Source organism: Pelobates fuscus, chromosome 1 (genome assembly GCF_036172605.1).
Source record: "Pelobates fuscus isolate aPelFus1 chromosome 1, aPelFus1.pri, whole genome shotgun sequence".
NCBI classification, from domain to species: domain Eukaryota; kingdom Metazoa; phylum Chordata; class Amphibia; order Anura; family Pelobatidae; genus Pelobates; species Pelobates fuscus.
This window is the reverse complement of record NC_086317.1, coordinates 22,841,612-22,862,341: the sequence shown is the minus strand read 5'-3', so window position 1 is coordinate 22,862,341 and position 20,730 is coordinate 22,841,612. Positions and strand designations below refer to the sequence as shown.

General features: G+C 37.8%; 1 protein-coding gene across 4 annotated transcripts in view; it reads right to left on the bottom strand.

Moving 5' to 3' along the window:
- Window positions 1-8,435: 8,435 nt before the first annotated feature.
- Window positions 8,436-20,730, bottom strand: part of ILDR2 (immunoglobulin like domain containing receptor 2) — a 316,283-nt gene continuing 303,988 nt past the window's right edge. For 2 of the 4 annotated variants that reach the window (XM_063446582.1, XM_063446594.1), the window contains 6 exons: window positions 18,347-18,493; window positions 17,282-17,452; window positions 14,175-14,291; window positions 12,883-13,084; window positions 10,433-11,060; window positions 8,436-9,113 (listed from right to left, as the gene is read on the bottom strand). In XM_063446582.1, the coding sequence (XP_063302652.1) occupies window positions 9,078-9,113; window positions 10,433-11,060; window positions 12,883-13,084; window positions 14,175-14,291; window positions 17,282-17,452; window positions 18,347-18,493 (1,301 nt within the window). In that variant the 3' untranslated portion in view covers window positions 8,436-9,077. The other 2 variants (XM_063446575.1, XM_063446588.1) reach the window with 1 other exon arrangement.

Below are 20,730 nucleotides of genomic sequence, written 5' to 3'. Positions count from 1 at the left end.
TACATAGAATGAACAGGTTCTGTATGTGCATTGCTTATGTCTCTGCTCCTTATTATATGAACTGTATTCACATTATAGCTGGAAGGTATTCTCACATTTGTGCAGCAGACACTGTGGTTGAACAAAAAGTGTTGAACTGGAAAGTGTGTCTTCTGTATGTGCCGCGGCCTCTATGTGTGTATGCATAAATGTCAGCTTTTAGTTAAATTCATGTTTTTTTTTTTTTATGGTTGCTGCGTTAATTTTAACCTTCGTATACAACATTGTACAGCAGTAGTCACTCTTGAATCAGGACCCAAAACTGGGATCTTCTCTCTAAAAAGAGTCCTGATGAAAGAAATCCAATTTATGTATCAGGTCCCAGGTATTTGCAATGACACACTCATGCAGGGCTATCCACAAATATGAGAATTCACAGTGGATTTCAAAATAGCTGAAATGTAAGGATACTCTAAGCCAGCCATGCTGGACTTTAATTTGAAATTCACTTTGAATTCTCACTCTAGTAAATAACCCTGATAATATAACGTAGCAGCACTGGAAACACTCTGGGACCATCAAGGTTCCTCTATTGACATGGAGGAATGAGTAAGATGAGTAATTTTAACTCCACAGTGGAATTACGGAGCTTAGACACGCCTCCATCACGCTGGGAGGAGGCCGCTGTTGCACTGAGGTGACTTGGCGCTGCAAGAAGTTGAGTCCATGATTTATTTTCTTATATGCAGGCTGGGGGTATGGCACTAGTAGGAACGTGAATACTACAGTGTTAGGAACCATTTTGAGAGAGGTAATATGCCGTACTGGGCACTATGGTCCCCCCACTCAACTTACAGTAAAACCTGCAAATAAAAGGTTGTACTTACCTTGAATCCAGCGTCAGGCTCATCCCGTGATTGGACCATTTTGCCTGCTCAGAGGGCCTGCGTACGCTCCGGGCCTGAAGGGAGCACAATGAGGGTTGGAGGGGAAGTAAGTGATCATGGTGGCTGACCCTTTAAGTAACTTATTGAACAGCTAAACATTTCATATTTTCCAGAGGCATTAATGTTTGTTAAACAAAAAAATAATAATTTTACTGTTTATAAAATACACATCTGTGTTTTCATTGAATAGAATAACATTATAGACCCCAGTTTGGTTTTGTACAGGTGTAACAAGACCTTCAACAAACGTAGGCCTCTATCTGCCGTTGTTATTTGTAATATTATTCTGCAATACTGGAACTGTTTAACCTCAAGGATAACTTTTACTGAGATAGAATGATCTATTTGCTTTCTTTGTTAAGGAGAAGTGTCTAGAGTCTGAAACATTAATACATGAAATTCACATAATAGCATACACAGATAGCAGAATAGTTGAATCATACCAATGCCAGGGAATAGCAAACATAATGTGTGATTGTTCTGTGAATCCCTTATGGATAACTCAAATAGAGCAGAAATGGCTAATCTATAAAGCATGAAGATGGTTGTCCAAAAGAGATTGGTTAAGCACGGATAACATACCGAATCCGCTGCGGGAATGGCATATACCAGTTTGCACAGATCTGGATAAGCCATAAGACAACATTTGGCGGCTGCCTAGGTCCCAGAAGTTAGACAGGGGCCCTGGAACCACAAATGTGCTTGGCTCTACTTACCATCCCTGTGTTAAGCATCATGAAGACAGACATTTTTTCAAAGAAGGAGGAGCAGGTAAAAGACAATTCACAATGTATTGGCATTACCAAATTATGTGTTCAAGTATGCATTTTAAAGGGACACTGTAGTCACCAAAACAACTGTAGCTTAATTAATCAGTTTTGGTGTATAGATCACGCCCCTGAAGTCTCATTGCTCAATTCTCTGCCATTTAGGAGTTAAATCATTTTTGTTTCTGTTAATGCACCTTGACGGCATTAACTACTGTTCTCACGCTTGGTTCTGTGTTTAGATCTGGATCTCCCCGATCACAAATCTCTTTTCCTATATTTTACTTGCATCAACGCAATTCAGAGTAAAATCTTAACTGACACAACAACTTCATCCCCAACAGAAAAACATAAAACGGTTACGTTCCCTTTACTATTACAGTACTGTTTACTCATAATTTGAAATTTTAAATTTTATTAGTGAAGGACAAAGCTATTGATGGGGGGTGGGGAATGACCTGGACTAGAGTCCTGGTAAGACCCTAGTATGATTTTAGCAATCCTTTAATTCTTAGCTCAGAGTTTTCAGTAATATTGAGTGAGAAATAACAAGTCCAGTTATATAATTTGTGACAGACAGTGCCATTTTAATGCACTGGGTCTCGAGTTAATAGTACAGCGCACTGTAGGGGGCTTGGATTCATTGCAGTTAGTGCAGGTTTGGTGCTGTAAATGTAAGGTTAAACAAGAAACTATGTATATAGTACAACATTCCTTATACTCCACCCATTTCTGATTGAGCCGGCCCACTAGGAAAGGTCTCTGCACTCATCCGTCAAGGTCTGCCCCTGAGGGAGTATATTTCAAGTAGAAAAATGTGAAAACGTGGCCAGGTTTGCTGGCAGACTTGTAGGCTGTGCGTGAATTTTTAAAAGCACATTTTCTCCCTAGATATTTTCTTCCTAGGAGTAATCTGCAACGTGGGATCCTTCATTGGGCCAAACAAGTACAGGATGCCTAGCACATCTGGCGACTTCTCAATCGGAAAACACAATCAGCACAAATGGATGCCTTTGTTTCTGCAACTGTAAGCAGCGGTTGGTAATGTTAGTGGACCGTGAAAATGCTTAGCTAAATGTCTGTAAATTAACGTATACACAAAAGACGGCTGTCTGGTTACATTTACATCTGAATACACAAACACAAAAGGAGATTACTATCATTTTACCAGAGCTCTTGAAGAAAATGGCACAGAGATAAGACAGTAAGGAGATGCAGCCTTTTTTTTTTATTATGTGTTGAAATAAAACTGGCATAAATAATGGACACTATGCAATAACGGATATAATCTGTGCCAAATTTACTTCACAACTACCATTTATTACTGGCAACTCTTTAACCAATAAAAATGTTACAGAAGAAATTAGAGACGGATGCCTGTTTGATAGTAGGTGGGGGTTAACAGTCTGTCATGCCAACATGCGTTGCAGTAACCCAATAAAATGATTGATTCACTATGCTAATGCCTATTACCTAGTGGGCACTACATCGATTTTAATATTTATTATGTTATTGTGTACTAATTATGTATAGGATATTAAAGGGGAACCATTGCTCCTGTGAAAATTATCCAATTCAATAGAACATTAAAAACGTTCTTGTGTTAACATATTTACTGTAATTTTTTCTTTTAAATGTATATCAAAGATTCAGCAATTGACATCATAATCCAGTTCAGTCCTGGCGTAACTAAGACACACATTGCTCTGGAGGAAGAACAACAGAAGGGAAGAGCTTATTGCAAATAATAACAAGACAAGGTGCAGTAGCAACTTAAGACAGTTAATGAAAACATAGCTCCAGGGCCTGACGGTATTCGTCCATGAGTACTTAAGGAGCTATGTGTGGAAATAAGTGAACCTCTGTTTTTAATCTTTCGAGATTCTTTTCTTTCAGGAACTATACCAGAGTATTTGAAGAAGGCAGATGTAGTTTCTATATTCAAAAAGGGTTCAAAATCTTTGCTTGGAAATTATAGACCTGTGAACTTAACTTCTGTGGCTGGGAAAGTTTTTTAAGGGCTATTAAGGGATAATATTCAGGAATTTTAAAAAATGCTTTTTATAAATCACTGGTAAGACCATGCCTTGAATATGCTGTGCAATTTGGGGCACCTGTTCTAAAGAAGCATATTATGTCACTAGAAAAAGTGCAAAATCGGGCTACAAAATTATTAAAAGGAATGCAGCATTTTAGTTATGAAGAAAGGCTAACAAATTGAAATCTCTTTAGTTTGGAAAAACAGCACCTCAGAGGGGATATGATAGCATTATACAAATATATTCGAGGCCAATACAAACTATTTAAAATATAAATGTGTGTTGGCACTCGAACCTGCAAATGGGTGCTGGTATTAACCCCAACCTGAAAATACACAAAAAATGGAATGATACCGCACTCCAAATTGTTGATCAAAAAATCAAAAAGGCATTTAATGGATAGTGTAAAGAAAAATAAAGGTAATCAATTAGTGCATCACATTCATCTATGTACACAAATATTTCATTAGTCGGAAAAACCTGAATTCATATTATGTACACTATTACTGTACAAATTGAGTTTATATTCTGTACATCATATACATAAATCAAAAACAATAATAATTAATCAATAATTCATCAGAAAGACTTGATCAGGAAAATCATCACAAATGTTTTTTACATGATAAAAAGTTCATAAGACCTGAATCCTGGGCACATCATAGATCAAAGCTTAGTGAAATATGCTTGTGATATGTCCTACCATACTCTGTACTATTTATGAAGAATATAGGTGGTCCTGCCTAAAATGGTAACATAGTCTCTAGCAAAAGACAAAAAAAAAATCAAATACTGCAGAATTTTGTTTTTTGTTCTATGACAGTCCTGAAAAAAATTCAGGTTTTTCCGACTAATTAAATACTTGTGTACATAGATGAATTTTCATGTGAAGCAATACAAACTATTGTCTGGAAATCTATTCACAAACACGACTATATATAGGACACAAGGTCACACATTTAGACGAAAAGAGATTTACTCATAAGAAAGGTTTTGTTTACAATCAGAATAATAAGGATGTGGAATTCTCTGCCTGAAGAGGTGGTTTTATCAGATATTATACAGATGTTTAAACAGCAACTGGATAAATACTTCCAAAAACATAATATACAGGGATATCATTTCTAATTAGTGGGGTAATAGTTTATTGATCCAAGGAGATATCTGACTGCCATTCTGTGGTCAAGAAGGATTTTGTCCTAGTTTGTTGCAAAACAGATGTGACCAAGGCTGAACTTGATCTACGCAAGTCTCTTTTCAGCTATGTAACTATGAAACTTTGTAACATGGAGGCAGCATGGTGGTTTAAAGTTCCAGGATAGAGCTAAATACAGCAGCGTGGTTTTCTACATTTAATTTTATTTTTAATATCTCACAAACATATATATTTTTATGTTAAATATTTAAACAACCTGAGAAGTGATAGTTCCCCTTTAAGGAGCAATGATTATGTCTGTTTGGAAAAGTACTTGGTAAAATGCTACAATATGGTCATATATGTGTGTGAATATGTAAATGTTGAATGTTAATCATTCCTCTGATTCATGAAGCTTAATAAATGAAGAGCACAAGTATTATGAATTGCATAGACAGACAGAAGAATTTGAAACTTGCATTTTTTGATTTGAAGCTGTAGCAGACCAGGAAATACAATATTCTACAATTAAAAGCACAGACAAGTGTAATCTTAAGGCAATTCCCGCTCCCAGTGGAAAGACAAACCTCCAGGAGCAAATAAAACATGACTTCAGAAATGTTTTCATGTATATATATATATATATATATATTAATGTTTCTAAATAGGCTTCGCTTTTTGTATTTAATTAAAGATTTGTTGTTATAAAAAATTCATTATAAAGAACCAATTCTTGCAGAGCTTCCCCGGATTACACATTTTTTTGTGTAGGAATTTTCACATGCACATGTATACTCTGTAGAGAACATAACTGAATTATCCTTGTTGACCTGCCAGTTCACTTATCCAGCCATTGTTTAATGTTATCATTAGTTCTGTAAGTGTAAGACACATTTTAACCTCAATTTTTATTGGAAGTTACTTGCACACGTTTAATTATTTAAGTTGCATTTTCATAGCAATTTCTGTATAGAATCCACTTCTTTTACTTTTGGATGTGTATTCTTTTGCAGTTTAATAATTGTGCAACAGACCCTATATTGCAAGAAAACAATCATTGACACCCACCTTTAAGTCAGGGAGTCAGGGAGAGACGCAGGGATTTGATTGTATGAAATTACCTTACCAAAGGACCGGGTGCATCTTTAGATTGTAAGCTCACGGGCAATCTAGCTAAGCACTTTGTATAAAAGAGCTTCAATGGCTAGATATCAGCTTACGGATAGGACCCGTTTTGTCTCTACCTTTTGTGTTTTGTCTGTGTATATGTCTGTGTATATTCTACGTCCTCCATTTATTGTACAGCACTGCAGAATCTGTTGGCGCTTTATAAATACCAGTAATAAATAAATAAAATAATATTTCCCCTAGAAGTACACCAAAATGTTGCCCATTGGCATTCGCCCCGTCCGTACACTGTCATTCCTCCATCACCAGTCTTTGTTCGCTTGTGCTTAGAGGGGCCATCGTGTAATGTTGAAGCCTTGTGAGGGAGTAACATTCCTGCAGTGTGGAGCAGCCTTGCCCCCGTCAGAAATCACAAACAATGTTTTTGTCGACAGATAAATAACACAGGGCAGCCCAGATATTCTGCACAACATTTTATAACATCAACTATTAGAAGCTTCATGTAAAGAAAAAATACAACCATATTATAATATAAACAACAAGTTTAACTTCATTTTTTTTTTTTTATACAAGAAATAATACTCAGCTGCATACACTGTTCACAGTACTTTTTCAGAGGACACTGCAAAAATTAAATTCATACAAAATATATATGTATTTTTTTTTAGGAAATTGTTATATATATATATATTTATATGTCATTAACCTATTGTTCCTGTAACATTTTGTAATTGTCTCTTTTATTGTAAAACGTCCTCCCTATAACATTGTAAAGCGCTGCAGAATAAGATGGCGCTTTGTAAATGCCAATTATATATATATGATTTATTTACGAATGCCAGCCCTTTTACAAACTGAAAGATATTAAATATAAATTCATTTTTTTAGACGTACTTACCCCTGATTTATATTTTTTAATTGGTCCCTGTGTATGTATGCGGAATACAACGACGGCACCGTAGAAGAATATAAAAATAATCTGACTCTAATATAGCCTTACTATCCATCTTTGGAACCAGTGGTTGGAATGAGAATCCGTTCTAACGGAAAATTGAACTGTGATGTCCACCTATGTTACCATAGACATTTCCAGACTTAACAAAAGCCCACATTCAATCGAGTTATGGTAAAGAAATAACTTTTCGTAAAATGTAAACCTCTCTGCTTGTGCAGCTAAGTTAGAACATACTCCAATTAATTAAATTTAACTTGCACATAACTCCTTAAATAATGCAAAGTAAGTTTTCCCAAAATAAAAAAAACAATCGATGGGATTCAGCCACTAGTGAAGGAATTTAGATTCTCACATAATAGGGGTGCTTTTTTTTTTCTTCTTCAAATAAAATATAATTTAAAAAGAGGTCAGATCACATTCTCAGAGCTTGGATTTTTCAACAATCCCTTCTTCCCCTAAAAATATATATTTTAGTAACTGCGAGAAAATGCTGATTTGATGTGCTCCTGTGCTGGCCACAATTATGCCATATAATCTTATTTTTTTTTTTTTCAAAACATGAAAAATAAAAAGACAGCCTCACTAGACGACTTAACATCGCAAACACATTTTACAGCATGCCAATAGGTATGGTTTGTTTGTCATGTGGTGAAATGCATAAGGAATGATCATTACTAGTTGTATAGTAACATTGCTGTGTTTTGGTGATCATTAGACTAGCTCGCGAATTAACTGCCTGTTGTAACAATTTCAAATGGGAAATTCTACGAATGACATTGAGAATTAATAAACTCTTCACCACTTCTCTTGATTTAAGGTAATGTTAGGGTAACCATGCTCATGAAGCAGACAGAAATGGACGTCTAATCTAGCCGAAACAAATCAATTAATGGCAGGTGTCAAAACTGAATATAACATATGTTATATGGTATTCAGTTGAAATGTATGGAATGTATGTCATGAATTCATGAATCGTGATTTCATACACACAAAATACTTGTGGGAAATGTTATATCTGAGTCAGGTCTGTTTTGATATTTACAGTCTCAACTGCTAAGAAAGTCACAAGACCGCCATCTGTTTCTAAGTTAGGTAGCAAGCCACTATTGTTGTTATAAAAGAATATTGTGGGCCATCATCTGCCATCGTTTTGAAATTCACTATTAAAGAAGATAATGACGTACATTCCAAAGTGATAACTATTATATTAAAAAAAGTTAAAGAAATTTTACCATAAGTCACTAAAATGCATTTTAACTAATCGAAAATTTTAAAAAGAAATGAAACCAAAAACCAAGCAAGCAAAGAAAACCCACCCACCCCTACACATTACATTCAGTGTACAGATATTCATACGCCTTAAAGTCTGTTCCGCATTCTATAACTTACGGCGGAGCCAATCACAGTTCTGAAAACCAAAACAAAAAGCTTATTTATATAAAACTCTATTTAACTACAACTATAAATATAATGGGGGGAAAAAACAACAAATGCCTTTGAATAATTCTAAAGAAAATGCACATGGACAGAACGAAAGGAAATAAGAAAAAGCTGGAAATGGAAAAAAAAAAAGAAAAGAAAAACTAAAAATATTATTTCTGATTAGAAAAACATGAGAGGTACGTAGATAGCACCTTATCAATGTAAACAGAAGATATACCAAGACATCACTTGTCCTTATGGTGGACAGCGTCAATGGGAGGCACAAAGAGGTTTAATGGTACAAAGATAACACTGTTTGTGTGTGAGACATAAGGAATTTTGGAGAATGGAGGCAAATGTCACCCCATACCAAATAATTTATTAGGAGGAGTAAGTTACTAAGATACTAAGGCTACTCCTTACACAGTCTGAAATAGTGGACGCTGGAAATTGTGGTGCCTCCACTATGCCTCCAGACTTATGTTTGAGGTCCATAAATAATAGGATACCCTGCAGGAGACCACTGCTTTCAAATTATGACCCAAGCACATGGTCTCCTGTCCTGCGGGGGAAACAGGCTAGTTTAAGATCTTCTACGCCAAGAAGGGGATCCTTGGAGCACAGTGGCTCTTTGCTCTGTCTTTCGTGACCAGGACTGGCTGAGTGCCTCCTCCAATCAGAGTCTTCCTTAGGTCTTTAACGATGTCAGACAACGAGGGACATCCTGTTTGGGAAATCACCCTGTGAAAAATAATAAACAGTAAGAAATGAACATGACGAAATGGAAAAACCAAAATGATAAAACTACCAGTCTTGGGGGTAAGACAAGTGAACAATCCCAGTTGACAGTCCAGTCCTAAATTAAAAGGTCTTGGAACCCTTTGCTTACACAATGCATTCAGGCTTTGCACAGGGAATGGTACAATGGGGAATACACAGACTATGCACTAGCTGATGGAATTGACAGAGAAGCTGACACAGAACATGGACATTCTATCTTTTATCAGGGCTGTTCTTAGACTTAATGGATAGATGTCCATAATGTATGACTCATGAGGTAAAAACACATATGGAACAATGACAGGATGGAACTTTCTATATCTGTATCAATATGGTGATATACTGAAATACTGACTTTTTTGTGTCTTCCTCAGTGGATGTTTCCCTCAATGTTTGTGTAAAACCACATGTAAAATATATAGAAAACAATTATAACTACAGCATTGACAAGAAACATAAAGCAGCTATAATTTTTAATATATTTAGTTTTATGTTTACAACATTTACTGTTGACATTAAGTAGCTGCCACACTGACAGTTTCAACTTAAAGTAAATTTGGTAGTTATTACAAGCAGCAATGAAACAACCAGTTTTATTACCTGTAGGATGAGATTCTAACTTCTATAGATTAGGGGAGATATTTGATCATTTCAATTTATAGGTATCATTGTCTAGTACAGTTACATTTTGGAACCAGCTACAGCAGAGCAGATAACGTTCAGATCATGTTTCTACCACAAATCAAATCATTCTGAGTTCCAGAATGATAATCAAATAACAACAAAATTACCTAAAAGAGTTGGAACCACCCAGAATCCCATATTGCATTTGTTTATTTGTTTACAAAGAAATTTGACTTGAACAAATGTCCCAATTTCAACCATGCCTGCACAAGACAAATTACAACTGGAGGAGTTTCCAATGTACAGTATAGAAAAAATAAACATAGTTTAACACCCAATGTCAAAAGCATGGAATTTTTCGAACAGCCCATTTTTGTTGTTGTTTTTTTATTGACATAACCAAAAAGAGGACAATCACACGTCCCCTTTTGAAATGTGCTCCGACAATATTAAAGGTACAAGAGCTGTTTTTACACAGCATGCATTTTTTTCAACTTGTATCATGTTAATGATCCACAGACATTTTAAAATGGCACAATATTTTGTATAATAAACGTCCTCACACACGCATACCCCCACTCTTATATCTTTGACAATGCCCTCCAACCCCATTTGGCCTGTGACCCATTCATGTAAAAAAAGAAGGCTTTTCTCACTGTTTTACTGGGCTGCTCCTTTTTCTTCCTCTTGTCTGAGGCGTTGAGATAGGAATGTTCCCTTGAACGAAATGGGAGAGCCCTTGCAAGCTCTCGTTCACTGTAGGGAGGAAGTGAGTCTTCTTCCTCTACTTTGTGGTCTTTTCCTTCTCCAGTCTTGAATGTTGGAGATCGACCATAGCTGCGACCTGAATTTTGCCGCAAGCTCAGTTTGGATGGGGTTATACTAGTTTCCTCAAGACCCCTTGTTTTCCTTTCAAGAATACTGCTAAGATAAGCGTCATCATAACTCTGCCCCATTCTGGATATCCGTTTGGGCAGATGTTTGTCCTCTGGAGCGCGTATCCTAGATGGGCTAAATGACCAGCCTCTTTCATTGTCTGAAAATAGTTCTCTTCCATGACTTCGTTTCCCATAGTAGTCATCAGGAGAGCTGTCCTGGTACATAGATCTTCCTCTTAACTCCGACCTCTCAAACCGAGGTGCTGCACTTGGGCCCCGGCTTTCGGACCTCCGAGATCTTTGTTTATAGGAGTCTGCAAAGGCAGCTAATTCATCTGTTGACACTGCCTGAACTGCCATAGGAAAAGATTTTCTTTCTAATACCTCAGATGTTGGTCTCTGCAGACTGTAGGAAAAAAACAAACAAATAATCGGTGGTAAACCATACTTGGTACATCAATGGTTTAAAAGTATATGGGTATATAACAAATATTTAAAAATTCTGACGTTAGATAGTATTGACAGAGTAGTGCAAACCAGTGTACTGTTTAGGTGGTTTCTATGAAGACACATCTTTGCCGACATTCAATCATAGATATTACATATGTCTACACCCGTTGGCTTCGATCAATACTCTAGTCTAGTGTAGTGGTTTTCAAGTATTTTTTTGTTTTTTTGTGGCAAGAATAAAATTTTGGCTTTTACATTACAATATTTCCAACATGTTAAAACAAATGTTTCCAAAGTTACATGGCAATTGTGTGGGAGCAGGCTGGTGTTAAAACTATATTGCAGTTGAACGGTGTGAGGCTATAAATTATAAAACACTTTTTAAGTAAGGATTGTATTTCTAAATGCATTGCGTCAGTGAGTGGATGTATGAAGAACATTCATTTCTAACGTGAGAGCTCCCAGTACTTATTCTAGAAGTGCTAAAAGTATTAACACAAACGAATATAACATGAAGAAAAATGAATGACACCATGGTACTTCCCAGGAAAGACAACATAAAGGTAGATGGCCTGTGCGTTTATGTATTCATTGATGTGTTATAGCCTTTACAAAATGAAATTTACAGAGAAAGGTCATTTTGACAGCAAATAAAAAAACAAAAACAAATCATGTTGGGTAATGAAATGGACTCTAAAAACCTTACAGCCATTTTTGCCTAATTATTGATATGTAGTGTTTAATGGGCACTGTAGTGCACTGTAGTGTTTATGGTCCAAGGAATCCCCTTGTGTCCACCAAATTGATTGCTTATGGTGTGACTTCTAACCTGGGGTCAGATGGGCGCTGGACCCTGCCTCTTTGTAGCCGGAAGTGAGAGTCGGAAGCTCCAGTTGTGAGTTTTTGTTAACTCTCCTGATCTAAGCCCTGCAGGGACAGCTCATTGGCTGAGAGTGTCGGCTGTATACTCACAGCCAGTGAGCTAAGCTCTGCACTATTAGGCTATCAAAAAGGCAAGGAGCAAAGACCAGCAGAACCAAGGTAAGAAGACAAACAGTACTATACAAATCATCATGAAAACCAAAGGAATATCCATGTGGACTGCTCCACCTGTATCCCAAGATTCTCTTTATATATAATCACCCGAGTACCCACCATTTTCACTTTTAATGTTCCACATCATGGGTATATCATGTGCTTTGTTGTTTGGGATTCAGCTAGCTAACCTTCCGAAATCCAGTATTTACAACAGCAGCAACATGGTATTTATTCTTATCAACCCAAGTTATGGGTGTGTTTTAACCACTGTGCATAAACCCAATTTCATTGGGTCCCACATGGTTGGAAACCATCATATTGATCCAGTTCCAGGTCAACTAACTTCAATAAATTGTTTGCTGTAGCAGCACTGCCTTTGATAGACTGTAATGAAAATGTTTTATAGAATGTATTAATATATTAGGTTAATTTGCTCGGTCATGCCATATAGGGATGTGCATGGGCAAAAAAATCGGTTCAGTTCGGCACTTCTGAAATTCGGCACTTCTGAAATTCGGGACTTCAGCAATTCAGTTCAGTTCGACACTTCCGAAATTCGGACATTGGGAAGCATCCAAATGTTAGAAATTCGTCCGAATTTAAATTCAGACCGAAACAAATTACACATGTCTAATGCCATACATGTTATTATGTTTAGAATGGTTAATATACCTTAAACTATATGTTTTATGTATTTATTCACCAAATATCTCTTTCCTTCTGAATTGGTCAGCACTTACCTACTCCTGAAGTTTTCTCTCTCATCCCTCAGTTTGGAACAAGTTGAGGGTCTTGCTGTTGCACCAATGACCCCTGACCAATACTCTGCGTCTCCGTCGTTGTTGCAGCTGGATGGGAGTGGCTTTCTGCGCACTTGGCGGTAGGAGCGGTTAATATGCGAGTCTTCATGGAGTGAGCTGAGCTCTGAAATAGTGTGGCTATCTGAAAAGAAAAGTAGGGTGCAACTGACAAACACGTACTAGACTTTAAATATAGTTGTAAATGAAAGTCCCAACACTTCAAAATCTGTCAAAATCTGGAAATGCTTCAGTGAGATCACAGAATGGGATAATTCCAGTGTTTTTTGTTATATTTTGATCAAAAGTGATCCAAAGGAGGCAATTCCAAAGCTATTGAGAAACTTATTTTACAGGTTAGTGGAGTGATTACAGGGACACTATAGGCACCCAGACTACTTCAGCTCATTGAAGTGGTCTGGGTGCAGTGTCCCTTCCCCCCTTAGTCCTGCAATGTAAAACATTGCCGTTTTAGAGATAGCTTCTAAGACAGCTTCTAGTGGCTGTCTACCAGATGTCCCAATGTAAAGTATTGTTCAGGGGTCACTCTGCATGAGGACATCCAGTGTCAGTGAAATCCCCATAGGAAAGCAACAGAGCACTGGCCGCACATGCGGATTAGGTGTGTCACCCTTCCCCCCGTTGGATGATGTCAGAGGAGGCGGAGCACCAACCCAGTGCTGAAGGACATCGGTGATGGAGTTGAGTGAGTAAATAAAGTGTCAGCCAAATGGGTTGGTCGTGGGCTGTAACGGGGGATGACGGGGATGACATAGGGCACTTTAGTGTTAGGAACCCAGATTTTTATTCCTAACACTATAGAATTTAAATGGGATGGGATTGTATAAGGGAGCTAAAATGGAGAGGCCTTTCTCCACAAATATCTCATATGAACAGATACATCTTGATACATTTATAGATCTTTCCCAATGGCTAAATGAATATGTAATGATACACTGAAGATTTGTTTCTTCTTGGGATATACCATAGCGCACTTATTTATACATCTTACTAGAAGGGTCTTGTGTATGTATGGAAAGTTGAATAAACTGTAAGGAAAAGTAACAACGCATTTCCATGCAAGCAGCATATTAACAGGTAGAGAAGGTGACTCATTGTGTGGGCGTTCTATCAATTTATCATTAGAAGATGACTCAGTTGTACACAGCAGTCATAGATGTAAGACCAGAGTGATGACAGATAGATAATATTTTGCTAGCACATATACTTCTTACATCTTTCTCTCATTCTCCGTGCTGGATCAAACTGCGCCAGTTCTTTTTCTACGTAATACAGGACTTTCATGGAATCCCTTTCTTTGTCGGCCTGAATCCTGTAACCTTTGCGCACAGCTGAAATAATTAAATATTTGACCAATTATCATGAATAATGGCAGATTGTTAACTACAATTGCAGCGCATACAGACATGATGTGAAAAATACATTAAATGTGAATAAAAATGTCTCATCCGGTGTTAGTCAATCCAATAGATCTGTGCTGGATACAATGAACAAGTGATAAGCTTGCAGATGTGCAAATGACATGAAGGCAATATAACACAAAAAGAGAAAATATCTAGCATTTAAATAGCTAATATTATAAAAAATACAAACAGAAATGCAATCACTCGGGAAAATATCAAGATGAAAGAAAAAATATCACAATAAGCAGGAAAGTGCATATTTTTTGCCTACAGTAAGTAAAAAAAGAGTCACTTTCAAGTGTTTAATAAAGAAAATCCAAAACCTGCTGTTGGAATTTCAATACAATAAAAAGTTATCGTAAAATAACCTAGGCCTACTTTGTCTAATGCACAGGCTATTTTTGCCAAAATGTGGCAAAAGGCAGAGCGTCAAACATCTTCCACCTAGAGCATCTCGCCATTTCTCATACCTGTGACGTATCTACTCATTATTGTATCTACACAACAGACACAATAAGATCTAAAGAGAACCTAGAGGTCCGAGGGTCTTTTACAGATCCCTGTTGTGTACTCTTCCACATGCTGTTGAGTACACCAGTGATGTGGCTCCTGACAGCTTCATCAGATAGGAGCTAAAGATAAAGCTGAACAATTATCATAATTACCAATTGAGAGATATACAAAAACAATAAAAAAAAAAAATCTTTTTTAGCTTTGTAATGTAAAAATACAGTTAAATGGTTGAAATTATTATATAATTCATAGTGTTCTAGATTTAATATCTCCTTATAATAGGTATTGGGAGTTATTTAATTACTAGCACCCAAGCATTAATGTCTGCTCAAAACACACACAGGCCATGAATTCTCATAAAAAAACAAAACTGTGATCTAGCACTCTTTTTACATACAGTAATACTGTCTACAAAAGGGAGAAAATAGTTTATTTACAATATGCACATTAACTAGAACGTTACCCTATATCGGTCCAGTCCACTAAAGGCACATTTTCCTAAACATTTACAAATATGTTCATTGATGTTTTTCCATGAAAGATGCTATTAAAGGCTGCAGTACAGGTTCTCTCTTGAACGCTATAAGAGAACCCATACATATACCGAGTTCAGTGTGGAATAAATTGAATGAATTTGTACACTACTGAAATAATACAGGTCTCTCAATCCCTGAACAGCACAAATAATTATAAGCCATTAATGTAGTCTCAACATCAAAGTAATATTAACCTACCGGTAGAATATATGATTCACTAACATGTTAATCTAGCAGCTTTTTACAAAGACCCCTCAGAGGGTTGAAAAGTAGAAATGTTGTTAATGTCTATTATGGCTTTTTAGTTTGTACCTGCCATAGTACATTGGACTTGCTTGCTAGAAGTAATAGTGAACTGTTTTTCACATTAATATGTCAGCCAATAAGAAGTGGCTAAATAAAGTCTGATAATTGAAGGGTCGATTGTAAAATTTGATTTATTGTCCTTTATCCGATGTACAGATCCTTTAAGCCAGTAGTATGTGTGGGGGATTACTGGGGCAGTACTGTGTGTGGGGGTGCTATAAAGGCTGCAGTATTTTTGTGTGGGGGTATAAAGGAAGCCCTACACATTTTAGAATGTGTGTGGGGGGGCTATAAAGGTAGTAGCATGTGCCTGGGGGCTTTAAAGTCAGTAGTTTGTGTGAGGGGCTATAAAGGCAGTAGTATATGTTTGGGGATTATAATCGCAGTAGTTTGTGTGCGTGGGGAATCTATAGGCAGGAGTGTGAGGGGGGCTACGGATTAGTAGAAATAGCTTTAGGGTCATTTTATACATAGCTTATAACAGTCCATATAATAATAATACATGCAGATTACCATTTTGCCCGCCTAATGGGTCACTCTGGACTAGAGGAGGCACATGCTGCTTTTCCAATAACATTGGAGCTTGCATAGGCGGCACAGGAGCCGTTGATATGTAATATGGTGGGGGCTATAAAGACAGTAGTATGTGTGCGGAGGGGCTATAAAAGCAGTATTATGTGTCTGGGAGGCTATAAAGACAGTAGTATGTGTGTGTGTGTGTGTGGGCTATAAAGACAGTAGTATGTGTTAAGGGGTATAAAGGCAGGCATATGTGTGTGAAGGGGCTATAAAGGCAGTAGTATGTGTGTGGCGGCTATAAAGGCAGGCATATGTGTGTGGAGGGGCTATAAAGACAGTAATATGTGTGTGGGGGCTATAAAGGCAGTAGTACGTGTGCAGGGGTATAAAGGCAGTTTTATGTGTGTGGAGGGGCTATAAAGACACATATGCTATAAAGACACTACTGCCTTAATAGCCCCCAAGACAGTAGTATGTGTGTGTAGGGGCTGTAAAGACAGTAGCATGTACGGAGGGGTATAAAGGCAGTAGTATGTGTGTGGAGGGGCTATAAAGGCAGTAGTATGTGTGTGTGTGGGTTATAAAGCCAGTAGTATGTGTGTGGAGGGGCTCTAAAGACAGTAGTCTGTGTAGGGGGGGTTATAAAGGCAGTAGTTTGTGAAGAGGGGCTATAAAGGCAGTAGTATGTGGGTGTGTGGGGCTATAAAGGCAGTAGTTTGTGTGGGGGCTATAAAGGAAGTAGTATGTGTGTGTGTGGTGCTATAAAGGCAGTAGTTTGTGTGGGGGCTATAAAGGAAGTAGTATGTGTGTGTGTGGTGCTATAAAGTCAGTAGTTTGTGTGGGGACTGTAAAGGCAGTAGTGTGTGTGTGTGGGGGGGCTATAAAGGCAGTAGTATATGTTTGGGGATTATAATCGCAGTAGTTTGTGCGTGGGGAATCTATAGGCAGGAGTGTGAAGGGGGCTACGGATTAGTAGAAATAGCTTTAAGGTCATTTTATACATAGCTTATAACAGTCCATATAATAATAATACATGCAGATTACCATTTTGCCCGCCTAATGAGTCACTCTGGACTAGAGGGGGCACATGCTGCTTTTCCATTAACATTGGAGCTGGCACAGGCGGCACAGGAGCAGTTGATATGTAATATGGTGGGCAGGCTGTAGGAACCGTCGGAGGGTAACCAACTTTGGCAGCTTTCCCTGCTTCATATACTGTAGGAAAGAATCATAAAATTAATTACTATACACTATATTTTGTAATTTCTTATCTCCTGCTCTGTTAATTGTCTTCCGAACCCTGCAGGAGCCTCCTGTGTGTGTGATTAAAGTTCAATTTACAGAGCATGAGTGGAGAATATTGCATATTCTATGTTTCTATTGATTATGTATGGATGTCTGGATTGACATAAGTAACAGATGGTATCAATAAGTCACAAGGCTTTGTTTGTCTGAGAACTCTGGAATGTGGATTGGGAGTCTTGACGTCAGTATGGTCATATCTATATTGAATAGGGGACGACCACAAGGTCTTGCTGTTGCTGCTTGCTGCACAAGGTTGTTTCTTGTCCGGCTATCTAACTATGTAGAGACTAACTCTCCCTTCAGAAGTCCAGCAATTACCATCTGCTGTTGAACATCCTATCCTGTAACATCCTTTGAGTTCAGCTACTCTGGCCGAGAATTTTAAATTCCCTTTGAATTCTCACTTTAGTAAATAACATTATATGTTGTCAAACTTTAATACAAATGTTCTATATTGGTACTGATTATTATCAGTGATAAAGGCCTCTGTGTAGGCCGAAACATTGCACTTTTTGTTCCAATAAATCTGCCTTCCTGCAGGAATCCTGAGTACCTGGAGCTAATTTATTTTATAGCTCTAATTATGACATAATTGATATTTGGAGGCTTTACGCTCAGCCAGTAGTAAGCGGAAACATAACAAGGTCTCCGTCTTTGATAGATGACAAATGGCAATAATCTTGGTGGAATTTATACAGACTGGCAAAAATAAAACAATGATAAATCTAACATTGCACTAAGTAATATATATTAGATATAAAAACAAATGCAATAATATTTATTAGATTAATAAAATAATCTTACGGGCTCTTGGGCAGCAACACGTCTCAGGGCAGAAAGGGCACCGGACATAACAGCAGCAGCTGTGGGGGCAGCACTGACACCAGCAAATCCCCACCATCACGAAGAAGAGGAAAGTGCCGAGTACCACCAGACAGACAAACGCCCATTCTGAAACGATATATGGGATTGGTTAATCTCACAGGAACGTCGCACTCTACAACAACCTGGTATTAATGTTTCTTTATTACTAGGTCATTATATGTACATTTGTTGAAGAGCATTTAGTAATGTATACCTCCTAACATTTGAACATCTCAAACCATAATGTAGTGATGTTTGAGTTACACGAGGGAGTGATGACAAGGTGGGCATTTACACTGGACATGTAGTTACATGGGGGTGATGACAAGGTGGGCATGCACACTGGACATGTAGTTACACGGGGAGCGATGACAAGGTGGGCATGCACACTGGACATGTAGTTACACGGGGGAGCGATGACAAGGTGGGCATGCACACTGGACATGTAATTACATGGGGGTGATGACAAGGTGGGCATGCACACTGGACATGTAGTTACACGGGGGAGCGATGACAAGGTGGGCATGCACACTTGGATATGTAGTTACACGGGGTAGTAAAGACAAGGTGCGCATGCACACTGGACATGTAGTTACATGAGGGAGTGAAGACAAGGTGGGCAAGCACACTGAACATGTAGTCACATGGGGGGTGATGACAAGGTGGGCATGCACACTGGATATGTAGTTACACATCCCCTTAAATCTAATCTTACATTAACCTCCCCCATAAACCTAACCTTATCCTAACATCCCCCTAAATCTAATCTTACAGTAACAACCCCCCTAAATATAATCGTATCCTAACCTCCCCCCTAAATATAACTATATCCTAACCTCCCCCCCCAAATTTAACCATACCCAAACATCCCCCCTAAATCTAATCTTACACTAACCTTTCCCATAAATCTAACATTATCCTAATCTCCTCCCTAAATCTTATCTTACACTAACATCCCCCATAAGTCTAACCTTATCCTAACCTCCCCCCTAAATCTAACCTTATCCTAACCTCCCCTTAAATATAAACTTATCATAACCTACCACTAAATCTAACCTATTTTCTTCCCTAACTTTACCCTAAACCTAACCTTACCCTAACTCCCCCATATCCTGCCTTACCCTTACTCCCTAAATATATCCTTATCTTAAAGGACCACTATAGGCACCCAGACCACTTCAGCTCAATTAAGTGGTCTGGGTGCCAGGTCCCTCTAGTTTTAACCCAATGTCAGAGGGGGATGAGAGGTCACCAGAGCCAAGGGAGCCCGGCGCTATATTTAGGTAAGTGGCTGAAGGGGTTTTAACCCAGTGGGGGGAAGGGGGGGGGGCATGAGGGTTGGGAGGACCTAAGGACTACATAGTGCCAGGAAAACGACTATAGTGGTCCTTTAACTTCTCCCCTAAATCTAACCTTACCCTAACCCCTCCCCCAATATCTTGCCTTACCTTAACTCCCAACATCCAACCTTACCCTAACTCCCTGAATCTAACCTTGACATTAGTGGCTTGGTTATAAAAAAAACACCATTGTCAATGAGGGAGCAATGCCATTGTGTTTTTTATGAATGTACCAACATTATTGTTTTGCTTTAGCTTAGTTGCCATTTAAAACACCCCATTTCAGTTGCCATTTACAACTAGTGCACAGCTATCAACCCCAGCTAGTTCCCAGTAAGTTCAAACATTGTACTAACGAAGATGTGTTAACTAGTTCCCACAGCTATTTTGTATTTTGAAAGTTAACTTCCTGCGAATATCATGCAGACACAACACAAAGCAAAGCACTTTTGAGATGTTTTTCATATTTTTCTCCCTAAACGTTTGCTTGTAGGTGTGCTTTATTTTCGGTCATTATTTCTGATATTTAGAGTACAGCTTTAAATAACATGTTAAACGAAGGATTAGATATGAGGTTTTAAGGGCTGCAATTACAGTGATTCACTCTGCTTGCTAAGAATTCAAGACAAGTTTATAACTGATTTTACTTTGCCCAAAATAAGAATTGAGTTTATTCATTCAACAGCAAATAATGGAAAAAGACAAAAACAGCTACAATGAATATATATATATCTGCAAAAGCTACTTTAGCCTGAATACTGGAATTTGCTTTCCAAATCACTATCGCTAGTTAGTGCTCGTCTTGTTTATGTCCTACCCTCTACCAGGGTTTATTTACTAGAGTAAGAATTCAAATTGAAAGAAAATGAATTCAGTGTAAATTTCAAATTTAAGGCCAAAGCAGCTAAACTGAAGCATAGCTGACTTAGAGGATTTTTTTTAATTTTGCTATTTTCACTGTAAATTTGAAATTTACTTTGAATT